General features: G+C 57.3%; 3 protein-coding genes across 4 annotated transcripts in view; 1 reads left to right on the top strand and 2 right to left on the bottom strand.

Annotated features, from left to right (window-relative positions):
• Window positions 1-7,199: 7,199 nt before the first annotated feature.
• On the bottom strand, window positions 7,200-11,440 carry LOC138689066 (uncharacterized). The gene is made up of 6 exons (XM_069802326.1): window positions 11,383-11,440; window positions 11,124-11,289; window positions 10,580-10,816; window positions 9,391-9,615; window positions 8,368-8,488; window positions 7,200-7,712 (listed from the first exon to the last, which is right to left on the bottom strand). Exons 1-6 carry the CDS (start codon window positions 11,438-11,440, stop codon window positions 7,452-7,454), a joined length of 1,068 nt encoding a protein of 355 aa, XP_069658427.1. The 3' UTR covers window positions 7,200-7,451.
• IRF5 (interferon regulatory factor 5) lies at window positions 11,066-16,127 on the top strand. The gene is made up of 9 exons (XM_069801461.1): window positions 11,066-11,170; window positions 11,994-12,175; window positions 13,050-13,239; window positions 13,509-13,561; window positions 13,667-13,697; window positions 13,801-14,076; window positions 14,427-14,816; window positions 15,056-15,174; window positions 15,307-16,127. Exons 2-9 carry the CDS (start codon window positions 12,002-12,004, stop codon window positions 15,538-15,540), a joined length of 1,467 nt encoding a protein of 488 aa, XP_069657562.1. The 5' UTR covers window positions 11,066-11,170; window positions 11,994-12,001; the 3' UTR covers window positions 15,541-16,127.
• A 252-nt stretch (window positions 16,128-16,379) lies between these two features.
• TNPO3 (transportin 3) overlaps window positions 16,380-23,425 on the bottom strand; it is a 42,876-nt gene continuing 35,830 nt past the window's right edge. For both annotated transcript variants that reach the window (XM_069801447.1, XM_069801448.1), the window contains exons 13-23: window positions 23,172-23,263; window positions 22,178-22,254; window positions 21,817-21,877; window positions 21,206-21,346; window positions 20,055-20,171; window positions 19,035-19,129; window positions 18,656-18,812; window positions 18,245-18,412; window positions 17,962-18,074; window positions 16,920-17,011; window positions 16,380-16,773 (exon numbers count right to left, since the gene is read on the bottom strand). In XM_069801447.1, coding sequence (XP_069657548.1) covers window positions 16,951-17,011; window positions 17,962-18,074; window positions 18,245-18,412; window positions 18,656-18,812; window positions 19,035-19,129; window positions 20,055-20,171; window positions 21,206-21,346; window positions 21,817-21,877; window positions 22,178-22,254; window positions 23,172-23,263 — 1,082 coding nt within the window. In that variant the 3' untranslated portion in view covers window positions 16,380-16,773; window positions 16,920-16,950. The remainder of the gene's footprint in view (window positions 16,774-16,919; window positions 17,012-17,961; window positions 18,075-18,244; window positions 18,413-18,655; window positions 18,813-19,034; window positions 19,130-20,054; window positions 20,172-21,205; window positions 21,347-21,816; window positions 21,878-22,177; window positions 22,255-23,171; window positions 23,264-23,425) is intronic.

Here is a 23,425-nt window from a genome sequence, read left to right on the forward strand (position 1 = left end):
TAAATGCCTAAATTAGGTCAGATGAATTGTACACTAAGAGTACGTTTCTCTCCAGTCTCTGAAGGGAGCTGAGCTGCGCCATCCATGGCAGATGTTCACACCAGATATTTACAGTACGCTGAGATAATTCCCACCCTCTGTGTCATGGTAAACAATTTTAAAAGCTGCTTCAGCCAGCTGACATTTAAAAACTCATCCCAACTATTAAGTCATGAACTGAAAAAACTTACGCGAAAGTTCCTTGAAAAGCAAACACTTCATCTTTCTTTTTTTATCTCTGTAGTTGCTGATATCGGATGATCTCGAGAAAATAATCACATGGGTAAGGCTACATCCCTATTTCAAATGCAGATCCATGCTGGCGATCAATTGTGTATAGTATAGCTGGTCCGGTATCAGAAGATTATGTACAGACTTTAAAATCAGGAGATGTAATTTTGTATTTAATAAAAGATGGTTTGGGGGAGGTCGTTTTCATGTTTTTTAAACTTTAATGTTTGTGTTTCCAAGCTTTTCTTTACACCCAGAAGGACTAGAAACTTACTTTTTTTCTTTACAAGGAATCATAGAATATCTCAAGTTGGAAGGGGCCCATAAGGATCACTGAGTCCATGTTCTTATAAAACATGATTTAAGGGCTCGAAGGAAAACCAGGAGCAGCCCAATTTCACCAGCCAGGCTTCCACCAGGTCCTGCCCTCAATGACTGCATGGCTCACTGGAGTGAAGGCTAAGGAGGGGGCTACCTCCAGCACCAGGACCTGCCTCCCTTCCCGAGGGGGTAGCTTATTCCAGGCACAGAATGATCTGGACATCGAGGGATCATGCGTGCGCATCTACAGGCCACGGTGTGATCTAGGTAGATGGCTTGGAGAACAACAGAACAAGGAAGGTGTCGCTGAGCAGCTCATGAAACCAGGGGTCCAGGGCTGGATGCTCTCACCCAAGCCGAATGCTGTCAGACTGGTGACTCAGTTTAATTTCTGGCCCAGATTTCTGACTACATTTAGAACAATGTCAATCCAGCAAAGACCACAACCAGGAGGATTGAGTAGTAATTTGAGGCCCTTCTTCCTGAGTTATGGGGACGTTAGCAGTGTGTCCTTCACTTTCTGCCCAGAAAGTTTTACTTGATTAAAATATCTCCACACTTATGGCCTCCTAAATCTAACTCAGCACTAAATCTTGATGGAGGTGATTAGGCCTGCAAGCTTAAAATCTCCAAGAGGTACAGGAGCAGAAGTCAGTCAGCCTTCCTCAGAGCAGAGGCGAGTGATTCACCTCTTCCTCAGCAGCCTGGTCCAGTGGTCCAATCATCCTTATGAAATCAAATGCCATGTCACAATTCCTGTTTGATCCATCCAGCTTTTTATGCTGCGGCCATCATTTCTTATTGTGACTTCTCATTCTGATATTCTCCACTGCTGTTAAGATCATTTTATTACCTTATGTTTTCTTGCAGAAGTGCTTATATGCAGAATCTTAATCATCTCTCCTCCTTCCTTCTGATGAGCTAAAGAAACCCTGTACCCTAAGTACTTCATAAAAGACCTTTTCTCTAACTGTCAGACCATTTTCATAGTTTCTTTTTTTAGTTCTTCCAGTTTTTCAGTCTTTTAAAAATGTTGACACATTGCAGCTGGATACCCTGCTCGCTCCCCAATATTTTGCACGAGGTAAAATCCTCTCACAATCCTTATTTTCCTATTTCAAGGTTCCCAATCCCTTGATCCCACTGGTTTGGTTTTGCCAACACTGTAGATGTTTAGCTGCTTTGTCCGCTGAGACAGTACTAACAAAAGATATTTCCTTTCTCAACTGTCGCAGCAGAGATGGACACGACAAGTAATAGATCATGCAAAATGGCTACTTTATTGTTCTAACACACCTTTTTATACCCTTCTTTAGAGTATGTGTTAGTATATGATTGGTTTGGTTAGTAACTAACAATTCATGATTGGTGAGTTCGTTAGGACGGTTCTTCTTATCGCTAACTTGTTTTTGTACTGGTCTTCTCGGATCTTTCCAGACTCTTCAAGGATATACTACAAGCTGCTCAAGGTCGCGCTGCTCTCAAACTGTCAGGAATTCCGTAGACTCGTTGCATCCCCCGACACTCCACAGGTCTTGTCTTGCTCAAAACCTTAGCTAAGAATGGGTACAACCACAAATCATCTATAAAATCAGATCTTTGCAGTCCCCATTTTGTAAATAAAGTGTTCTGGCTTTTGAAAGTGCCGAATACTTATTAATTATACCTTCAAACTCTTCCAAAAGCACAGAATTAGGAGAACACATTACTTATTAACTAGCTTTCCAGCTGTAGCCTTGTTTACCTCTTTGTCACATGCCCCAGACAGCAGAGAAGTTCAGGGGAGGATGACCTTGGTATTTGGACAAAAAAGAGGGAATTTTATGAGTCTGTTGGCGTATCGATCATCCTACCCACAGCTGCAGCCGCTGCCAAGTCAAGGGTACTGTATAGGTGCTGGTTTTAGCTTAAAACCTTTGTGAGTCCCTTGAGAAACACCCCTGGAAGAAGACCTATGGTGGTCTGGAGAACCACCAATGCCATGAAGGAGCTGGAGTGCTGGAGGACTGGAGGACTCTGTCCTCAAACCATCTGCCTCATTCAGGGAGGCGAAGTCAGGTGGAAGGAATCTTGCTGGCCAGGACTGCTTGGTTTTGCCACAGAACTGGATATTTTTCCTAGGAAATGCACTGTTGTTCAAACCCAGATTAACTGGGGAAATCCATGGCTTGTGTAATGCAGGCAAACAGACAGGTCTCTCCTAGCTGTGCCTATGCGAGGTGGCCTGCTTCCACATGAGCTGCAAATAGGGCAACAGGGAGTATTAAATGAAGGATTGAGAATATCTGAAGGGAATTCCTAACTCCAGCTTTGCCCTGGGAGGCCAGCTTCATTGTAGGGTGGTTGGATACTGAGCCATTATCCATGCCATTATGAGTCCCTCTGGGAAAGCTGCTACGGAAGCACAGTGAGACTCAAATGCTCACTGGAAGCACAGCCTGATTTCCCACCCTCTCTTCAGGTCATTTCCCAAAAGCGGTAACAGCACCAGAAAAAAAAAACCCAAACCCAAAGTGTAAATGCATGAACCCTAATCCTAGATCCTGCACTGGGCCACCTGCAGAAAGCCCAAAGGAGGGCAGTGACAACAACTGGAGGTCTCAGGACTGCAGTCTGGGAGGAGAGCACAGAAAACCTGTGCTTGATCAGAGTGAAAAAAAGAAAATATGGGTGGGTTTATTGGCAGTCTCCTGCTGGGAGTGGGGCAGCAGCCTTCCTTTGCACATCCAGGCCATGGATGAGGTTGTGGATGCACGAGGTCCAGCATGCAGACCTACAGCGGGGTGATTCAGACAGGAGGGATGGAAGAACCAGGTCAGACAAACCTCTCCCAGGAGCAACGTTAGTGGTGATGACTGCTCCAAGGGAGGACCATGAGATGGGCTGAGGTCCCTCAGTAGAAAAACAGGTCCCACGGGTGAAATATGGGAAGCCCTTTGACATTGGGCTGCATCCCCAGCAGCATGCTGAAGGGTGGGGAACATGGAGCTGCGTGCGGGAACATGGAGAAGAGGGAGACGCAGCATCTCCAGTATAAGGAATAATGTGGGAGGTCGGAGGAGCTCCAGAACAGGCAGCAAGAGCATGATGCCATTTTTTTATGGGCAAGACAACCAGCTGTGACCTGACCATCAGGAGGCCACTCTGAAGGTGTATCACTGAGTGTCCTGATGGGAAAGACTGACTTACGCCCTGCCTCAGTTTACCTCTGACCATGGGAGGCAGGTGTCAAGAAACCAAAACACTGAGCCTTTCTGAACTTACTCCAACAGCTCATTCCTGATTTATTTCAATGCTTCTGTGCCTTGTTCTGACCCTAGGCTGTGGCCTCTTTGGTACCCAAACGGAGGTACAACCTGGTGGGTTCCCACACAGCCTCGTTCCTACAGCCACTGTCCTGAGCAGAGCCACACGGCAGGTCTGACCTCCTTCCCATGACGCCTGTCTAACAAAACCTAAATCCAGAGCCAGGCCCTTGGCTCCTCCTGTGAAACCACGTGGATATAACCGCGCACTGACCAGCCCCGTCATCAGGCTGGCACGGCACGTTCATGAACCATTAGGCAGTGGCTCTTAACCTCGCTGGGTGGCTATAAATACCCTCGTGCTCCACGAGCAGTGCCAGGAGGCGTCAAAAGGGAAAAGCATAAACCTCCCCTGCAAAATCCGAGTGGAACAAACCAAAACTGACTCAGCATCTGCAAATCCCAGCAGTGTTTGAAAGTGCAGGGTGGAGGGAGGAGCAGAAATCCCGACACCTGTAACGAAGGACTTGTGAAGAGCAACCCGTTGTGTGCAGGATTTAATATAGCGATGAGCAACGTGTCCTGGGGTCAGCGGCCGGGGGCAGAGGAATGCCCCCAGCTAATCCTCCCACCCTGCAGCCGTCTATTTAGGGAAGCGATGGCCGCGCGGAGCCGAAGGAGGCCCTGCGCTCAGCGTCCTGGCATTCCTCCACATCCCAGCTGGCTGCTCTCCCAGCCCTGCACCCACTCCTCCCCAGCCGCTCCGGGGCAGCCATCAGCAAAACCCCCATGGATCATGGTGGAAAGGGCTGGGCAGAGCTGTGCCCCCATCCAGCAGGCACAACACCTGCCTTGAGGTCCACGGGGCTGGCTAAGAAAATCAGTTGCAAGCCAGGAGAAGCATCTTGCCGCTCCTCCGCCCTCCCGTGCCGTGTGCTGAGCCGTCTTTGTGGGCTCAGCCACAGCGCTCGGAGCGGAGAGATGAGCCGGAGGGAAGGCATTTGGGCCGGTGATCTAAGGGAGCAGCAATGCGAGGGAGCTGCCAGCCCAGGCTGCTGGTGAGCATAAGCCCCGTGAGCACTGCCACCGCCGGCCAATGTGGATGGGGAGAAATGTCCTTGTCTGAGCACGGTGTTGTAACCCAGCACTGCCGCTAGTGCCAAGGGGCACTGGCAGCCTGGCATGGGGGCACATGGAAGGCAGCTGAGAACGGGACGGCTGCATTGAGACCCCATCCTGGGCACACACATGCTCCCAGGGGAGGTGGGTGTGTGCCGGAGGGGCACAGCCCCCTCAGAGCAGCTCGGGCTGCCCACCCCTGCCGGTGTCTGGGGCTGCCTGCGGCAGCAGTGGAGGCAAGGCACAGACCGGATGCATTAAATGCATATAGTTTGGACTGGGTTTTGTTTGCTTGTTTTTTAAGGAAGAAAAGAGTTTTCTGCTCTTGATGAGCAGAGCAGTACCAAGGAGACATGCATGGCCAGTAGCCCTGAGCTCCTATTCACCTTTAGGCCCTGAAACTCCAAAAAATCAGTGACTTTCTGCACCTTGGTCTCTTTGAACTGCTGCTGCCAGGACATGGTCATGTCTAATTTGCAAGACAAAATCCAACCAGCTGTTACACCGTCCACAGCACCTGCACATCTTACAAATCTCCTGTCCCGCAGCGAGGCGGGGGGCTGCAGGAGGAAGATGGCAGCTCTGCACCCATCACCCAGCTCCAGGGGTGCCTGCTGGGAGCCAGGGCTCCAGCAGGATGGCAGACATGTCCTCTCCCGGCACGGGATGGAGGGTCCCTGCCTGGGGTGAGATGCTGTTCTGATGCTGTTCGAGCATGATGCAAGCTGCCTCTTCTCACTCCTGGGTGTTGAATTTTCCCAACTCTGTCTCTTGGATCTCTGCTACTTCAGAGAGCTTTAGCCAAAAAAAGAAAAATGAAATGGGGAATTCTTGTTCCCGGAGCAGATTGATTTAATTAAAGCCATTTAAATCATTAAAGTGAATCTTGAGCTAAATCAACAAAGCAAGAAACCTCAAATTAATTCCATCCTCTTAATCATGGTTTGTGTTTGTTCATTTTAATCGTTCCCTTGCAGGAAGGTCTGTTATCAGGGAACAGTCGCCAGGACATGCCTGCGCCCCGATGCAAGCGCCTTGTGTGGATCAAAATACCCCGAGGACAACCATGTGTCCCCCAGGTGTCCCGTGGGGGCTCTCAGACCCCCTGTGTGGCCATCCAGGCACAGTCCTGGCACCGGTGACGTTGCTGCAGGACATCCTGGACCCAGTCCACGAGGCCAGGTCCTCCTCATGTCTGTGTGGCTCTTCTAACCTCTGGCTCTGGTGCTCTTAGCTGAGGAGCAAGGGCAAAGTTGGTCTGGTCTCCCTCTCCTGGAAAACCGGCACATTTCCTGCTGCCCGGAAGGTTTCGGCTCATCTCCGGCTTTCAGTCACATGCTGCCCTTGGTCATCTGACCCTGGAGAGCTCTTCTTTGCCTTGGTGGCTTCCAGCTTGTCCCTTTGCACCGCCAAAGGGGAACATCCTGTTACCACTGCAACTCCATGAACTCAGCAGCACCCAAATAGCACAGCGAGTCAGGGGTAGCGAGCACCCGCTGACAGGCACGGCCACCGCGGGGGACCCCTTGCAACGCCTCGTTGCAGAGCTCATTCATTAAATCACAGCTAGCCGGCTCAATCCTTTGGATGATCTTACAGGCCAGGAAGTTAAAAACAAGCTGCTCTCTGCCCATAAAAAGCAAAGGGCTTTCAGTGTGGAATCATCAAGGCCTGAGGGATCTCGCAGTGCATGCAAGCAGTGGGAAATGTTCCCAGGACAATATGCCCTTGGAGAGGGGAGCTGGCATCTGGGGCACAGGCGTGAGCCCCAAAACATGGCTTAGTCCCAGTCCTGATCCCCTCAAAGGTTTTGCAAAACACACTTGAAGCTTCACTGCCTGCGATTCTGCTCCTCTGGCCTCCTGGTCACTACAGGAATCTGTTCTTACTACCTGAAATGTGTACCAGACTTATTTTTTAGGAACATGGAAGGGGTGGCATTCACATATTTTTCAGACAGTCCCCAAATTCCTGGCTATCCCACACCACTAGCTACAGAGGGCTGCTCCAGTCAAAGCGAGGGTGCCTGGGAGCTGCTCGGTTCTCCGGAGAGAAGTTGTTGCCTCCTGGCAGGGGCTGAGGAAATCAGGCTCCTAACACCAAACCACCTCTGAAATTGGCAGCAGAGCCCACCAGAGGAGCCCGGCTGGCCCACTGCAAGAGACTGCACAGGGAAGTCCTTCCTAGCAGAAAGCCAAGTCTTCCAGGCAGGAATAGGAACACCACCTTGCTAGGGACACAGTCCAAGATACAAAATTGTCATTTAATGGGTTGGTTAAGGAGATGTTTGCAAAAATAGAACATACAAACCCAATCCCATTGGCACCGTGTACCTGCCACCCGCACAGAAACATGCGGCTACACTGTTCTCCTCACCTTCTTGGTGCCTGCCTCCCCATGCTGCAGACAGCCCCGCTCTTCCTCAATTTGCATTGCTCTTTGCAGAAATAAGCATTTTCCTCCTCCCCTTCTTCCTTTGCCTCCCAAGGCCCAGCCTCAGCTGCTGCCAACATCACCGAGATCCGTCCTGTCTGGCTGTAGGTTGATCTCCACTAATCTGACAGCCCGCAGCACCACGGCGAGCTGTGAGCAGATGGCGGCCAGGACGTCGATGAGGGGGTCCGTCAGGTCCCGGATGCCGCAGAGGACCTTCAACAGGAACAGCAGCAGAGGTTGCAGGAGGCTGTTGAACGTTGCTGCCAAGAAGGGCTTCAAAATATGATTGCTGATGGCTGTCAGCAAACCGACCACCAGCACCTGGAGGGGAAGGCAAATTTGGGTTAAAATGCTTGTTTTTGATGAATATTCACCAGCGCATGCCATCCTGAGGTGTGGTGGGGACCCTGTAAAGAGCAAGTTACTCAGAAGGAACTCCCCACTTCTCGTAGAGATGCCAAAAACGTGGCCGAGATGCAAAAATTTCACTATGGGAGGAGGAGTCTGAGATAGTGAAGAATCCAAAGTTTCTCCTCCCAATACTGAAGTGTTTTGACATGGAAATACTCAGAGGAAAGGAAGCAGAAGTTTATGCTCAGGGTTGTCAGCACGTCTCATCACCTCCTACAATTATCTCTCCTTTTGCCTTGTCCCTTTCCAGTGACCCCAGACCAGGCATATCGGTGGCAGAATGGTTCCTGGTGGTGTATTTGGGGTGTAATCACAGTTTTTGGAGAGCAGATCTTCTGGGTTAAGTATTGAACACTCCCATTTCTCCCCACAAACACATTCACCACTGAGACGGGACTGAGCTTTAACAGCCCAGAGCTCTTCAAGGCAAACAGGCATCAAAAAAAGTAATCAACAGACATTAAAAAAAAAAAAAATCAGATGGAAAATTCTCCATTAGAGGTTGTAGATCCTGACTGCTCGTACCGCATCTCCTCTCAGTGGCAGGGAAACCGGTGCAGCTCACCTGGACCATGGTCTCACCGAGGAAGTGAACCAGCTCGATCAGGAAGGCGGCGAGCCCGTTGACCAGGAGCCGTGGGACAGCAAAGGATTCCCTCAGCTTTTGCTGAACCGTCCACTCAGAGCTGCCACAGAGAAAAAATGAGACATCAAAACCGGAGAGCAAACCTGCGGAGCAATTCGACCCCCAGCACCTCACCGTCTCTTCCCGGAGACGGCATTATGGAGCTCTTGGTTGTCACGAGTGCTGGAGCATCTCCCACGCGAGTTGGGTATAAACTGGTCCGGAGGCGCCGTCCCCGGCGCTGCAGGACTTGGCCAACAGCAGGAGGCCGAGCTGGACTCCAGCCATGGAAGAAAACCCCTGGAAACACGATGGCCTTGTGTTTATCCCCCTTCCCAGACAGCCTGGGAGTGGGACGGCCAACTAGGCTAGCCCGGCATGGCTCCGGCACCCCAGCCGGCTCCTCGGCGCCGCATCCCGCTAGCAGCACAGCTGGCTCCGCAGGAGGAGGCCACCAAATTAAGGATGAGAAAGAGCTGGAGGTCAGGCTGCCCTACCCAAGGGGGTGTCTTACCCCCCCCCCAGATTAACTAATGAGCAAATAAATAGGTGATTTGAGGCAGCTGCAGGCAGAGACTTGGAGGTGGGAGTGCGGGTTTGCTGCCTGCTGTGTTTTCGGGCAGGCTCTCCCTGTACCTGTGGCCAAAACCCGGCTGAAGGAGCTCAAAAATACATCATGCCAGTATCCAGAGCTGGCGGCTGGCCGGGGGCCCGGGAAGCGATGACTCTGAGATGCTGACAGCCCAGTTCAGGGAAATCCCATCCAACATCAGCCCTACACCCCAGGGAGCCACTTCGGCCTCAGCAGGGCTGAGTGCTCCCTCTCACGGCGGCGGAGACTGAGGCAATCCCGGGGAGTTTTAATCAGAAATAGAAAAATAAAGAGGCGGAGAGTGTTGGGAGAGGGAAATCAGTGCCAGGTTGGAAGTGAAACACAGCATCCCACCTGGAGAGCCAACGTACCCGGGGCTGCAGGCAAGAGCGGTTTCATTTCTCGGTGGAAGAAGTGAATGGGAAAGTCCCCTCCTCCGCGACTTCACACGTGACAACCCCAAAAAGCTGATTTTTTTCCCCCCCTTTGTCCTCATGAGGGCACGTGGCAGAGAGCGGAGCTGGGGACGGGGACACGGGTGAGGGTCCATCGCCGGCGGAGCGGCCTGGGGACTCGTGTGATCAGCAAATCCAAGGCTGGTGGAGACAGTTGCTGTTAATGATGGAAAAATTAAAGTAAAAAATTAAAAATTAACCCTCTGAGCGAGCTGAAGCCCTTGCGCTTCCCGAAACAGAGGATGTGAAAGGAGGCGGCAGCGGAGGGGAAATGTGCGACCATCCTGCTTCCTTCCCGTTTCCCTGAAATCTCTGCCAAAAAGCTGGCTCATCGGCAGGGCCGTTGTCTCCCACCCATGGGCCTCCCACTCCGGCCGCTCCTCCGGTGAGGACAGAAAACACCCAGGCAAGGCTGGAGCAGATGCGGAAACGGGATCCTTGAGGAAATATCCATTTAGCATCCCACAAATTGGAATTTTTTAGTGCCTTTTTCCGGCATTTTGTGCCTAGCTGTGGTTTGCACGCCGGGTACATTTGAGGAAGGGAATTTGGATGGGTGCATGGAGGGAAGATGCTCCGAGGCTCACATCTCCTCTTCCCCCAAGCCCTGTGGCAGAACAGGACCGCCATTCCCAGCCCAAATTGACCGTTCCCAGCTCATAGGCCAGGATCCGGCCCTGCCCTGCGACCGGGATTCACCCATCCCGCAGCCGCCTCTTGGGAGAGGCCAGGAACCCGGGACGAGAATGGACGAAAAAACCCACAGCGGGGAAAAAACATCCGTACGGCACAGCGGATAGAGGGGAAAGGTTCCCCTGAGCACCCAGAACGTCTGGAAGGGACTCGGCGGTGACGCAGGTGCGGAGCGGGAATATCCCTGGGGAAGCACCGGGAGATACCCACGGGATTTTGGAATCCTCCGTGGAGCGGATGGACGGGAGCCGCGGGGTTAGGCCGGGCTTTGGCAGACGAGGGGGGGCTTAGAACCACGGCCGAAACCCTGGGTGAGGAGCAGCAGCGCGGGGGGGTAGGGCTAGCTTAAAATTAAAACAAAAACCCCCACCAAAAACCCCCTAAATTTGCAAGTTAAATAAAGCCGTTCTACCCCGAATCCGAAGCCTGCCCGGGAAGCGCTGGAAGTCTCGCCCCGCTCACTCGCCCCGCCCCTCCGCCCCGCTCCATTGTTACCGCCCCCCGCGTTGCCGGGCAACGGCCCCGGGGAGGGGGAGTGGAGGTGGGCGGGGAGAGCTGCGCTGGGGGCGTGGCCTCCCGTAAAGGGGCGGTGAGCGGGTGGGGCACGCCCACAGATGAGTGACAGCGAGCGCGGCCAATCACAGCTCGGCTGGGGAGGCCGGGGGCGGAGGGGGGTATGGGAGGGGATGCCCCGCCCGCTGCGGGGATCCCCGCGCGTCACGTGGAGTGAGCGATGGGCGCGGGGTGTGCAAATGCATGTAAAGCGTATGTTAATGAGGTGCCTGCCGGGAGGGGACACCCGGGGGCGGGGGGGAACACGGGACCCCGGAGAGGGACACGGGGTGGGAGGACACGGGGTGGGGGGGCGGAGGAGGGACACGGGGGAGGGGGACACGCGGGGACACGGGCCCCGCCCCGGGGGCGTGGGCGTGGGCGGTCCCGTCCCAGGGCCCCACCCCACCGTGCGGAAGCGCTGGGCGGCGGCCCCGGCTCCGGAGCGCAGGTGAGTCCCGGAGCCGGGTCCCGGGGGGTTGGGGGGGTGTCGGTCCCGGGGGAGGGGGTCCCGGGGGGGGCGGGAGTCAGCGGGTGCCGTGGGTACCGCGGGGATGACCAGGAAAAGTCCTGGGGGGCACTTGGGGACCGTGACCCCCACCCCGCGGGGACCCCCCCGTCCCTATAGGGACACCCCCCGTCCCCACAGGGACTCCCCCAAACCCCGCAAGGACCCCCCAAACCCCGCGGGGACGCCCCCATCCCCATAGGGGTCCCCCATAGGGACCCCCCCGACCCCGCAGGGACCCCAGGGACCCCCCCGCAGGGACTGCCACCCCGCTGTCCCCACGGGCCGCAGGACCCCCCTCCCCGTTCCCGCTGGGGTCTGGGGGTGCCCCGCTGGGTGCGGCCCCTTCCACCACCCCCCATGTCCGTGTCCCCCCCCATGTCACCCCGCCCTGCAGCTCGGGGCCACTTTTGTTTCCCCGAAGCCGCCGCAGCTTCTGCTTTCGGGGTGCAGGGTGACGCCCCTGCACCCACGAGGGGGGGGAACACGGCGTTTGGGGGACACCCCCCCCCTTCCATCGCCCCAGGACGGGCAGGGACCCCAGTTCTGCCCCAGCCCTGCACCCCTTACCCCCACCCACCCACCCCAGGGCTCTGGGGGGGGCGGTGGTGGCACGGGGACACACACACACACACACACGACACGGTTCCTGTTTTGGGGCACAGCTGCACACACATGTCACGAGCCGGCCGGGCCTCAGCCTCACCTCTGGCTGGCGGGTACCCTGGTGCCCCCCCAGCCTTTCTATTCTCCCTCCCCTCCCCAGATCCCACCATGAACCCCCCGCCCCGCCGGGTGCGTCTGAAGCCCTGGCTGGTGGCCCAGGTGAGCAGCCGGCGCTACCCGGGGCTGCAGTGGCTGGACCCCGAGCGGCGACGCTTCGCCATCCCCTGGCACCACGCCACCCGCCACCCCCCCGGCCCCCAGGACCACGACACCATCTTCAAGGTGACAAGGGAGGGGAGGGACACAGGGCGGGGTGCGATGGGGTGACAAGGGGGACATGGGATGGGGATGATGGGGGGACCAGGGTGAGAAGGGGGACACAGGATGGGGTGACAAGGGGACGGGGTGATGGGGATGATGGGGTGACAAGGGGGTCATGGGATGGGGTTGATGGGGTGACAAGGGGGGACACAAGGGTGACTGGGATGATGGGGTGACAAGGGGGCATGGGATGGGGGCAATGGAGGTACCAGGGTGAGAAGGGGGACACAGGATGGGGGTGAAGTGGGGACACAGGGGGACATGGGATGGGGGTGATGGGGATGACGGGGTGACAAGGGGGTCATGAGATGGGAGTGATGGGGGGACATGGGATGGGGGTGATGGGGTGACAAGGGGGACACAGGTTGGGGATGATGGTGTGACAAAGGGGATGGGACGGGGGTGATGGGGTGACAAGGGGGACGTGGGATGGGGGTGATGGGGAGACCAGGGTGAGAAGGGGGACACAGGATGGGGGTGATGGGGTGACAAGGGGACAGGGGTGATGGGGATGATGGGTGACAAGGGGGACATGGGATGAGGGTGATGGGGTGAGAAGGGGGACACAGGTTGGGAATGATGGGGTGACAAAGGAGACGGGATGGGGTCGATGGGGTGACAAGGGGAACCCGGGATGGGGGTGATGGGGATGACGGGTTGACAAGAGGGACGGGATGCGGGCGATGGCGGTGATGAGGTGGCAAGGGGGACATGGGATGGGGACGATGGGGTGCCAAGGGGGCACAGGCTGGGGATAACAGTAGGACGGGGTGACAAGAGGGACCCAGACCAGGGTGCTGGGGGTGCTGAGCACCCCCGGCCCCCCCCCCCCCAGGCGTGGGCGCAGGAGACGGGGAAGTTCACGGAGGGAGTGGACGAGCCGGACCCGGCCAAGTGGAAGGCCAACCTGCGCTGCGCCCTCAACAAGAGCCGCGAGTTCCGGCTGCTCTTCGACGGCACCAAGGCCACCCCGCTCCAGCCCTACAAGGTCTACGAGCTCTGCGAGGGCCCAGCCGATGGTGCAGGTACGGCGGGGGGGGCACCCATGGGTGTGGGGGGTGTGGGGGGGTCAGGGTGCTGGAGGAGTGGGGAGGGATGGGGACTGGGGGTAGGTGGCTTTGGGGAGGGGTTTGGGTACCCCCATGAGGTCCCAGCACCCCTCAAAGCCCCAGCAGCCCATAAGGAACCAGCACCCTGCGATGCCACAGCCCCCCACAAGTCCCCCTACACCCCCCAAAGACTCAGCCCCCCCCCCAGCCCCGTCCCCCCACCCCAGCCCGTCTCTCCCTTGCAGATGGGGTGGCCGAGGATGACTACGGCTGCGGTGTGGAGGAGGACGTCAGCCAGGTACCTGGGGGGGGGTGTCATGGTGGGGGGACCCCCAAACTGGGGACACCTCAGAGGGGGTCCCTGCACCCTGACCCCATAACTGCCCCGCTCTCCTCCCCGCAGCTCCAGAAGATGACATCTCTGAGCATCAGTGGTGAGTGGGGGGGTGTCAGGTGGGTGGGAGGGGGCAGAGGGTGCAGTTTCGGGGGTCGGCTGGGGGGCCGTGGCCACCCTCTGACCCCACACTGTGCCCCCAGACACCCGGCATGGGGGGGACCTGCTGCCCCCCTACCCCTGGCCCAAGGAGGAGCCCCCCTTCGGCAGCAGCTGCCCTCTGGGGCCCTTCGCACTGCCCCCCCCAACGGTGCTTCCTGGGGAGGTGGGGGGCACCCACGGGACCGCCGAGCTGCCCCCCACCGCCCTCGCCGAGACAGGGCCCCCTCTGGGTACCCTGGGGCCCCCAGCCGCCTGCCCGCTGGCACCCATGGAGCAAGTCATCCCCAACCTGCTCATCAGCCCCCACATGCTGCCGCGTAAGGACCTGGGTGGGGGGGCTGTCTGTGGGGTGGGGATGGGGTGCCGTGGGTGGGGGGATGGCTGGGGGGGGTTGGTGTGGGGTGCTCATGGGGTGGCTGGGCATGGGTGTGGGGTGGCTGTTGGGTGGCCAGATGGTGGTGGCCATGGGTGCGGGGTGGCCATGGGGTGGCCAGATGGTGGTGGCCATGGGTGTGGGGTGGCTGTTGGGTGGCCAGATGGTGGTGGCCATGGGTGCGGGGTGGCTGTTGGGTGGCCATATGGTGGTGGCCGTGGGTGCAGGGTGGCTGGATGGGGTGCCCATGGCGTGGTCCCCGTTGGGCAGCTCACATCTGCATCCCTTTGGCAGTGACCGACCTGGAGATCAAGTTCCAATACCGGGGCCGTCAGGTCTGCGTCCTCACCATCAGCAACCCCCACGGCTGCCGCCTCTTCCACAGCAGCCTGGAGCCCACGCAGGAGCAGGTGGAACTCTTCGGGCCGCTGACGCTGGAGCAGGTCCGCTTCCCCGCCACCGACGCCATCCCCAACGAGAAGCAACGTTTCTACACCCACCAGCTCCTGGACGTGCTGGACCGCGGGCTCATCCTGGAGCTGCAGGGCCAGGACATCTACGCCATCCGCCTCTGCCAGTGCAAGGTCTTCTGGACGGGGCCCTGCGCCACCCACCGCGCTGGCCCCAACCCCATCGAGAGGGAGAAGAAGACCAAGCTCTTCAGCCTGGAGGGGTTTCTCAACGGTGAGAGGAGAACGGGGTTGTCCCCCCGTGCCCTTTGAGGACACGGGGTGGGACAGAGGGACCAAGTTGGGATGGGGGGACACCAGCTGGTACATGGGGACCTGATGGCGTGGAGGGACCAAGCTGGGATGGGGAGATATGGTGGCATGGGGGGACACCACCCAGCACAAGGGGACCAGCTGGGATGGGGTGACACCAGCTGGGATGGTGGTGGGACAGGCTGGCGTCCGGCCCCGCAGGCCTCATCCTGTTCCAGAAGGGCCAGACCACCACCCCGCCCCCCTTTGAGATCTTCTTCTGCTTTGGCGAGGAGTGGCCGGACCAGAAGCCCAAGGAGAAAAAGCTCATCACGGTGCAGGTGAGGGGACAAAGGCTCCCAGGGACGGGGACAGCCCGGGGCTGTCCCCCAGGTCAGGACGCTGCCCAGAGGACACGGGTGGGCGTCCCCACGCCATGCCGTGCCAGCTGACGTGGCGAGGGACTCTTGCAGGTGGTGCCGGTGGCGGCGCGGCTGCTGCTGGAGATGTTCTCAGGAGAGCTGTCCTGGTCGGCCGACAGCATCCCCCTGCAGATCTCCCACCCCGACCTCAAGGACAAGATGGTGGAACAGTTCAAGGAGCTTCACCAGCTCTGGCAGAACCAGCAACGGCTGCCACCGGCACAACCAGAGCCCGGCCCCACCGCCGGACCCTGGGTGCTGCCACCTGGCTCCCTGCCCCAGTGACGAGGGGACACGGGGCTGGGGTAGGGGGACACAGGGGCCACCCACCGCAGCGCCCGTTGGGGTGGCGTTTCCCACGCTGTCACCCCGTGGCTGTCCAGCTGCGTCCACCCATCCCCATCCCTCCGGAGCTGCTGGTGACAAGCATCCACTGGGTCCCATGATCACGTCCTGGCCATGATCACCCATCCCAGGAGGAGAAGCTGGACCCCCTCCCTTCTCTCTGGGGCCACCCAGGATGCGAAATGGCAGTTTTGGGGTGAAACAGCAAGAAAATGGGGCCACACTGGACCCCTAGCGCCGGTGGGGGTGGCTGCACTCCCTGCAGCTCAGGGCACCCCAAGCCAGGCACGGCCCTGAGAGAAGAACCAGGCCGGAACTTGGGGTTTTAATTTATTTTTTTCAGTTTTTTGTTGTTTTTATTGTTCTCAAGATGGCTACACACCCCCGGAGGGAACAGCATGCGCTCTAGCTGTGCCCACGGGCCCGCGCCCGCCCTCTCCCAGCCCCGTCCCTGCACTCGCTCAAGCCGTCTCCTCCCCGCGCGATCCGACCCTAAAATAAACCAAATAAAAGCAATAAAAAAAAAACCCAACAAAAAAAACCCAACCAAAAAAAACCAACCCAAAAAACCAAACTAAAAAAGAAGAAGAAGAAAAAAAAATAATAGAATATATATATTTAAACAGTCTGTCCCGCCTGCATCTTCTCCGGGAGGTCACCACCAGGCAGGACACAGCGGGCTCGGGGAGGGCAGAGCCTGCAGCCACTGCCTTTTCCTAAATCTATTTTAAACCCCTATCTTTCCTGAAATAATTTCTATTGTTTGTTTGTTTGTTTCGGGTTTGGTTTTTTTTTTTTTTCTCCACTTCACAGAAAGTTTTCTACTTCGCACTCTGGTGCGGGTAAATCCATTTTCCTCCGGTGTCTGGTGGCGGTTTGTTGGTGTGTTGGGTTTTTTTGTGTGTTTTTTTTGTTTTGGTTTTTTTTTGTGATTTTTTTTTTTTTCCCCCCGTTGGTTTGTTTTCTTGTTTCGGTAGCCGATGTTCGGGAAGCGAATCCGCTGGGAAAGCGGGATCCTCGAGCTGTCCTCCCGCACGCACGCGCAGGCCCCGGCTCTCCTGGCTGGCGGGACGCGCTGGAGTGAGTGAAAGCCCTCGGCCACGATGAACTTTGCTGATTGTGGGACACATTCTTGGTTTTCTTCGTTTCCTGTCTTCTAATTAAAAGACAGTCCTGGGAGGGGGAGAGAGGGCTCATTCCTTCTTCCCACCTGCTTCTCCCGCAGAGTTGCAACCCCACAGCCCGTAGTGCCACCACCGTCACCATGGGGCAGGGTCATGGTCCCTGTGGCCACTCGTGGTCCCATCGCCAGCTCTTACCTGGGAGACGGGTGCCGTGCCGGAGCAGGAGCTATCGGAACAGGCGGGTGAAGTCCCTCAGAGCCCAGCAGACTTGTTTACATTCCTCAGCGCTGCAAAACAAGGGGTGACACGGGGAGGGGGTGGTGTGTGTGTGACATTAGGGGGACGTTTGGGAAGAGGGGAAGGTGTCCTCCGCCCAGCACAGCCCTGTTGGCACACGATGGCGGTGGGGACCGGGAGCCAGGAGCACGGTGGCTCGGCTCTGAGATGTTGGCAGAGATGTAGGGGCAACCGTTGGGATAAAATGGGCTCGGCAGCCCCCGGACCAGCTGAGGGGACCTGCGTGCCACTACGGTGGTGGCTGGATGAAAGGAGCCAGCCGCCCCTGGGGACGAGCACAGCAGGAGACTCAGGTTCCAGGATTTTTTCCAGGGCTGGGCAGAGGGCGAGGGAGCGTTTGGGTGTTGAGCAGCCGATGCCCCCAAACCAGCCGGTGACCCCGCTCATAGAGGGGAGGACAGCGGGCACTGGCTGGCTGGAGCAGGCTGCAGCTTGCTGGGCTGATCCTGCTCTCGCCCTGGGGCAGGACCCGGCTGTTGGAGCAGCTCGGCCGGGAGCCGGTGACTCACAGGGCCGAGGAGATGGAGGGAGGGCGGACGGCAGGATGGCTTGCGAAAGGAGGGATGCTGGCTGTGCAGGGCTCGGGCAAGAGCAGAAAAACCTGTTCAGTGATGGAAAAGGCAACACGTGCCCTCCAAAGCAAGGCTTTCTGCAGCCCGTGTTGTACTGGGAACACCCCGGATGAGACATCCGAGCAGATTCGTGGGCAGGGGCCAGTGGTGACATCCCACCAGCACGCTCAGCTCTTGCAGAGATGCTTTGGGGCTGCTGGAGGACAACCCGTGGCAAGCAGCAGGTAGGACTGAGCCTTGTAGGACACCAGGGTGCACAGCCCGCAGCCCAGAGAGGAGCTCACGAGGGAGACAGAGCTGCGGCCGCATGCCGCCCATTGCCATCCTGGCTCCTGGCATTACAGCCTACCCCGCTCCGGCACGCTCACCTCGTGACCTGCTTGTGGAAGTCCGTCAGCTGTTTGTGTGTGACCTGGATGGCTCCTCCCGTCGTTTCCTTTGGTAAACCCTTCAGCGAGTTCTCCAGCCAGCGACAAAACGTCTGGAGGAAGCAAGAGAAGGGAGAAGCTCAGGATATGGAGCCAAACCTAGCTTCCCCACGTTCTGGCTTAGGGGAGGCTTTGGGATTTGGCCCCACGTGAGCCCATGTGCATGCCAGGATGGCTCAGGCCCCCCTGCGTGCCCTTTCGGGGTACATCCCGTCCCTCTCACCGGCCGGTCGATCTGCATGATCTCCCAGAGCACCTCGGCAACGTCAGGCAGGGTGTACGGCGGCAGGCAGAAGCAGCACGTGTGCAGCAGTTGGTTGACGAGCTGCTGGCCCAGTTGGTTCATCACCTGGCTGATGAGCTCCTTCCGTACTTCGAAGTCCTCCTCGTGCTGTGGGAGGAAGAAGAGGGGGGCAGTGAGCAGCACCCTGGGGACATGGACAAGCTGCTCCTTGCTCTGGGAGCGACTCCCAGAACATCTCCGCTGGCAGCGGTGGAGTAACTGTGGTAGCTTGGCTACGGCAGCGGGACCGGCCTCTCAGGGGACCGCGGTGACAAACGCTGATGAGGATGGCACCCCCAACTCTGCGGAGGAAGACCCCTGCCCCGAGGAACGACGCCACGGGTCACTCACGTCGTTGGCCACCCCGGTGTGGATGAGATCACGCAGGAACTTCATGACGCTGCAGTTGGCGTCCCGGTGATCCAGGGTGGTGGCGGCGATGGCCCACTGAAGGATGGGGATCATCACCTGGCTGCGTAGCAAGGTGACAGGGCTGCGCTGGATAAACCTGGCCGGGCAGAGGACAGACGGACGTTACCGGCACTTGCCTGGCTTCCCGGCACCCTGCCTATCCCTGTGTGCTGGTGGGAAGGCAGCACCCTGCCTTCTCCCACTTGCCCACGGAGACGGGAGCGCTCCCAGGGGCGCGTGGGGACCCCTCCACAAGGAGAGAAGGGTTGGTTGGGGTGTCCTCACGCAGCAGCAGAAGGCGACAGGAGAGCGTGGGTACCTGGCTGCTAGTCGGAAGAGGTCGTCCACAGTGTCCGGGTGGTTCTGAAGGCCATTGGGCTGCTCTAGGAGTTGGAAGGTGGGTATGCATAGCGCCTAGGAGAGGGGTCGTGGGGATCTGTTAGTAATTAACTATGATTACATCTCAAACTGCCTTTCTCTCTGCAGGGAGATTTCTAGCAGGGACCACACCAGAGTGGATCACACCCTGGCTTCTCCTCCTGACAGCCACCGTCACAGCTGAAAGGGCAGGTCTGGATCTCTCCTCCCGATGGGGTACATGCCCCAGAGCAGCAACACCTTCCTCAATGACTGAGCTCCTCCAACGAGAAGCCACTCACCAGTTCTGCTTTAACCAGAAACTTCTCCTTGCTTTTGTTCAGCCAGCCACCAACTTACACAAGAGCAGAGAGGTGTTGGGACCAGCCTAGGTTTCTGGGGAAACTGCTCTGCTTCGTACAAACCCTCTGGGCACCCACAGCACAGCCTTCCCCACGAGCAAAGAGGGGTAGTTACTGTGCCAGCACGTAGAAACAAGAAGGGCAACAAAGTTGGTGAAGGGTCTAGAGCACAAGTCTTATGAGGAGCGGCTGAGGGAACTGGGGTTGTTCAGCCTGGAGAAAAGGAGGCTGAGGGGAGACCTGATCGCTCTCTACAGCTACCTGAAAGGAAGTTGTAGTGAGTTGGGGGTCGGTCTCTTCTCCCAAGTAACAAGAGACAGGATGAGAGGAAAGAGCCTCAAGTTGTGCCAGGGAAGGTTTAGATCGGATATTAGGAAAAATTTCTTCACCAAAAGGGTTGTCAAGCATTGGAACAGGCTGCCCAGGGAGGTGGTGGAGTCACCATCCCTGGGGGTATTTAAAAGACATGTAGATGGGGTGCTTAGGGACATGGGTCAGTGGGACTTGGCAGTGCTAGCTTAATGGTTGGACTCGATGATCTTAAAGGTCTTTCCCAACCTAGATGACGATTCTATGATTTAGATACACGGGAACCAAACCCATCACCTCTCTGCACCCACCTGCAGCATGTCGAGCAGTCCCTGCCGGCAGCCTTCCTCCATGCCATACTCGTCCACCAAGATGCTGCCCAGGTAGAGGAAACAGGAGTGCTGGTGCGCCCGGTACACATTCACCATCTGCGGGGAGACATGCACCGCCTGCCACCGCGAATGCCGCCTGCCCACTGCCAACACCACAGGCAGCGGCAGGTCCGGCACAGAAACTGCTGCGACTGTTTCCACCAGAGAAGTCCCTGCGTGCCGCTCGCTGGGGCCCAACGGCTGCAGGATCTGGCCGGGAACCTGGCAGCCCCCCTGCCACGGCTGGGGATTTCCTTGGCCAGCCCCACACTTCCTGAAGGGCTGGACCTACCGCAGAGACCCCAAACCAGCTGCACCCCAGGGGCACGGTCCTCCTGGCTTCCTGACGGCGAGGGGCTGTAGCCCCCAGCTCCGATCCACAGGCGAGCCATGGAGGGGTGAAGCCGTACACTCGTTACCTCCCACCGCCCCAGCCAGGGATGCTTGCCCACCGGATCTGCCCAGCAGTCCCACCTTCTCTGAGAAAGGGCTGCTCTCATCACATGCTGAGACGATGTCCCAGCCTGCTAGACCGTCCCCCAGCCCCAGGGTGGGCAGGGGACACCCTGAAACACTTGCTCAGTTCTGATCTTGCACTTGGGAGCATCTCTGTGCTGCAGCTCCCAAAGCCAAGGCAGCTTCCCCTCGCTTTTGATCCTTCCTTAGCCCAGTGGAAGCACCAAGCAGAGCAGGGGACACCTGACATCAGGCTGAGAGTTACCTCTTCAAGGAGTCGAACAATGCAGAGTTTCATGCATACTTTTCAAATTACAGATGCAACTGCAGGGCTCCCACAACCCACAGAGCATCAATCAGGCAGAGCTTAGCTCTCCCTTGCGGTTCAAAGGCTCTCTCTACTCCTCGAGGGTTTATGTAGGAACTCCTGAGACTGCCAGCATTCACTGCAGCGCTTTCCAGCACCGGTTGCTGCCTGGCCACACACCGATGGCAGCCTGGGCAGCTGCCCACAAGACGCGCCTGCCTGCCAATGCGAACCAAGTGAGCTTTTTCCAAAGACAGCTCCAAGCCCAAGATCGCAGCGTCCCCACAAAGATGTTGAAAGCGAGGTTTCTCGGCAGCAGCCTCCGTACCTGGGTGACGAGCGGTTGCAGCAGGGCGGCAGAACCTTTGCCCACGCAGCGGACAGCGAAGCGCAGGCACCGGCAGCACCGCTCCACGATGCGGTTATCGGCACTGTGTTTGTTCAGGGTCTCCGACAGCACGGGCCAGATCTGAGCGCAGACAGACAGAAGGGGTTAAAGCTGAACCGAGGACACAGTGCACCCCACCACAATAGCTCCTGTCCGAAAAACACCCAGATTCCTGTACTGTCAAGCAGATGCCACTCGGGTCCCGAAAACAAGAGGCACCTGCATTATGGGACGCGTAAATTAGCTTTATGTAGGAGTGAAGAGCTCAGAGTGGCTTAATACCTCTGGTGCAGCACTGCAAGCATTACAAGGGAAGAGAAATTAAAGTATCTCGGACACTTCCAGAGCCAGGTCCCCTTCCAGGGGTTTGAAGACCCAAATCCCACCTCCCCTGCGCCCCCCACACCACACAGCCCCAGGCAGAGGTGCCATCGGACATGTGGATCTGCCCAGCAGCTGGGGATTGCAACCAAACCCACCACTTGGTACGACACCCCCATCAATCCCCCTGCAGAAATTCCTGCCCTGAATCCGGACCCGCTGGCACTTACTTCCTGAATGACTTTTTGGCACGGATGGATCTGTCCATTTTCTACAATGGGGTTGGTGTGTCTGTGAAAAGCAACAAAGGGTTAACGGTATGTTCTCTAACAGTCAGGTTTTGTGTTTAAAGCTGAGGAAATGGGTTGGAGCCTCAAGCACCCGCCAAGGCTGCGGGAAGGGGACCACAAACTGGCTTAGAGGAGCTGGGAAGTCTTGAACTTGGTTGAAGAAGCAGCTTCCAGCCCATTCCTCTCAGGGCCAGGGGGAAACAAGCTGTGACTAATTTGGTTTTAAGTCTCTGGGTGAGCAGCTTTGACTCACGTGCTCACAAACCCCCTGCACAGGCTGTCGCAGCCCCTCCTTCCTTACCTAAATATGACAGCGAGTCGATCCAGGGGCACAGTAGGGTCTGAGGAGAGGCCGTTGCTCGGCTCCTGAGAGAGCAGCTAGAGAACAAGGGAAAACAATGGGATTTCAGGACCACAGGCAGCCCCGTTTCCCAGCCTGGACACCAGACCCCACCAGCAGCACCTTCACATTCCCTTCAGGCCAAAGCAGAGCAGACATCTCCGCAAACCTTGCCTAGGACCTAGGCAGCTCCTAGCCTCAGCCACATGCATGTAGGTTACTCTGAAAGCTCAGAGTGGCTTCTCTTTTTGTCTTCTCCACATTCAGAGCCTACTCAAAGGGATCTCTGGAGGAGAAGGGAGCAGGGTCAGAGGTGGAAGAGAAGCCTGCCAACGGGCGAGAGCTGCTAGGAGTGAGCAGTGTTGGCAGGAGGAGCTCTCAGGAACCACTCTTGTGCAGCTACAGGTCATCCTGAAAAGACAGAGGACGTGCACGTCCCTTTCTTGAGGCTTCCCTCCCTCTTCCTGCCATCCTCTGAGATTTCTACTCTCCGTTATCCTGGATCTGCATGGAAAGGTCACTAGGGCCACCATGTTTTTGGGACAGCCAGAACGTGACCTTTTGGGGCCACATGCCCCACAAAGAAGTCGAGTTCCCACATTCTCCATCCCAGAGATGCGGGGTGAAAGCTGCCTGCTGCATTCAAGGTGGGGTCAGGAAGGCCAGCTCTTTGGCTCCTCGCACATAAACTGATTTCTAAGAACCCTTTTCTTCCCATTTAATGCATTACAGGCTCTACCATCTAGGTAGTTCACAACCAGTAGAGGCTTAGGGACAAGTAGGGTCTCAGTCGTGGACTCCTCATACACCTCTGACTTTGAGGACATGCGATTACCACAGCAGATCAAGCCACCGGGCAAAGACGGAGCCAGAGCAGCTTGATGGTGTCTGATCTGTCCCATCCAAACCAGTGACAGACAAGGAGCATGTTAACGCAGCTCCGTCCGGGACGTACCTTCTTCAGCGCCATCACTTGTACGGCACAGAGTTCACTGAGGCATTCTGCTATCTTCTCCAAGGGGAGCCTGGCAAGGACCAAGGCTGTCCCTGAAAGGCAAGAGACGACAGGCTCAGGAGCAGGAATGCAGCGTAGGAGTGCGGTCGGTGAAACACAACATGAGCGAGGTTCCCAAACAGGCCCTGCCTGCAGCCTGCTACCAGTCCTGCCTGTGTGCAGGCAGGGAGAGGGCACGGCTCCGAGGCAAAGGC

This window comes from Haliaeetus albicilla, chromosome 14 (genome assembly GCF_947461875.1).
Source record: "Haliaeetus albicilla chromosome 14, bHalAlb1.1, whole genome shotgun sequence".
In the NCBI taxonomy this organism is placed as follows: Eukaryota; Metazoa; Chordata; class Aves; order Accipitriformes; family Accipitridae; genus Haliaeetus; species Haliaeetus albicilla.

What these genes read in the sequence shown, in the direction of transcription:
- IRF5 (XM_069801461.1), top strand. Translation starts at nt 12,002, where the DNA reads ATGAACCCCCCGCCCCGCCGGGTGCGTCTGAAGCCCTGGCTGGTGGCC. An exon ending in GGGCCCAGCCGATGGTGCAG is followed by an intron (nt 13,240 to 13,508) that starts GTACGGCGGGGG and finishes TCTCCCTTGCAG; the next exon opens with ATGGGGTGGCCGAGGATGAC. An exon ending in CAGCCCCCACATGCTGCCGC is followed by an intron (nt 14,077 to 14,426) that starts GTAAGGACCTGG and finishes TCCCTTTGGCAG; the next exon opens with TGACCGACCTGGAGATCAAG.
- LOC138689066 (XM_069802326.1), bottom strand. Translation starts at nt 11,440, where the DNA reads ATGGGGGACCCCTATGGGGATGGGGGCGTCCCCGCGGGGTTTGGGGGG. An exon ending in GTTTGGGGGGTCCTTGCGGG is followed by an intron (nt 11,290 to 11,382) that starts GTTTGGGGGAGT and finishes AGTGCCCCCCAG; the next exon opens with GACTTTTCCTGGTCATCCCC. An exon ending in GGGCAGGCTTCGGATTCGGG is followed by an intron (nt 9,616 to 10,579) that starts GTAGAACGGCTT and finishes TGTCTCCACCAG; the next exon opens with CCTTGGATTTGCTGATCACA.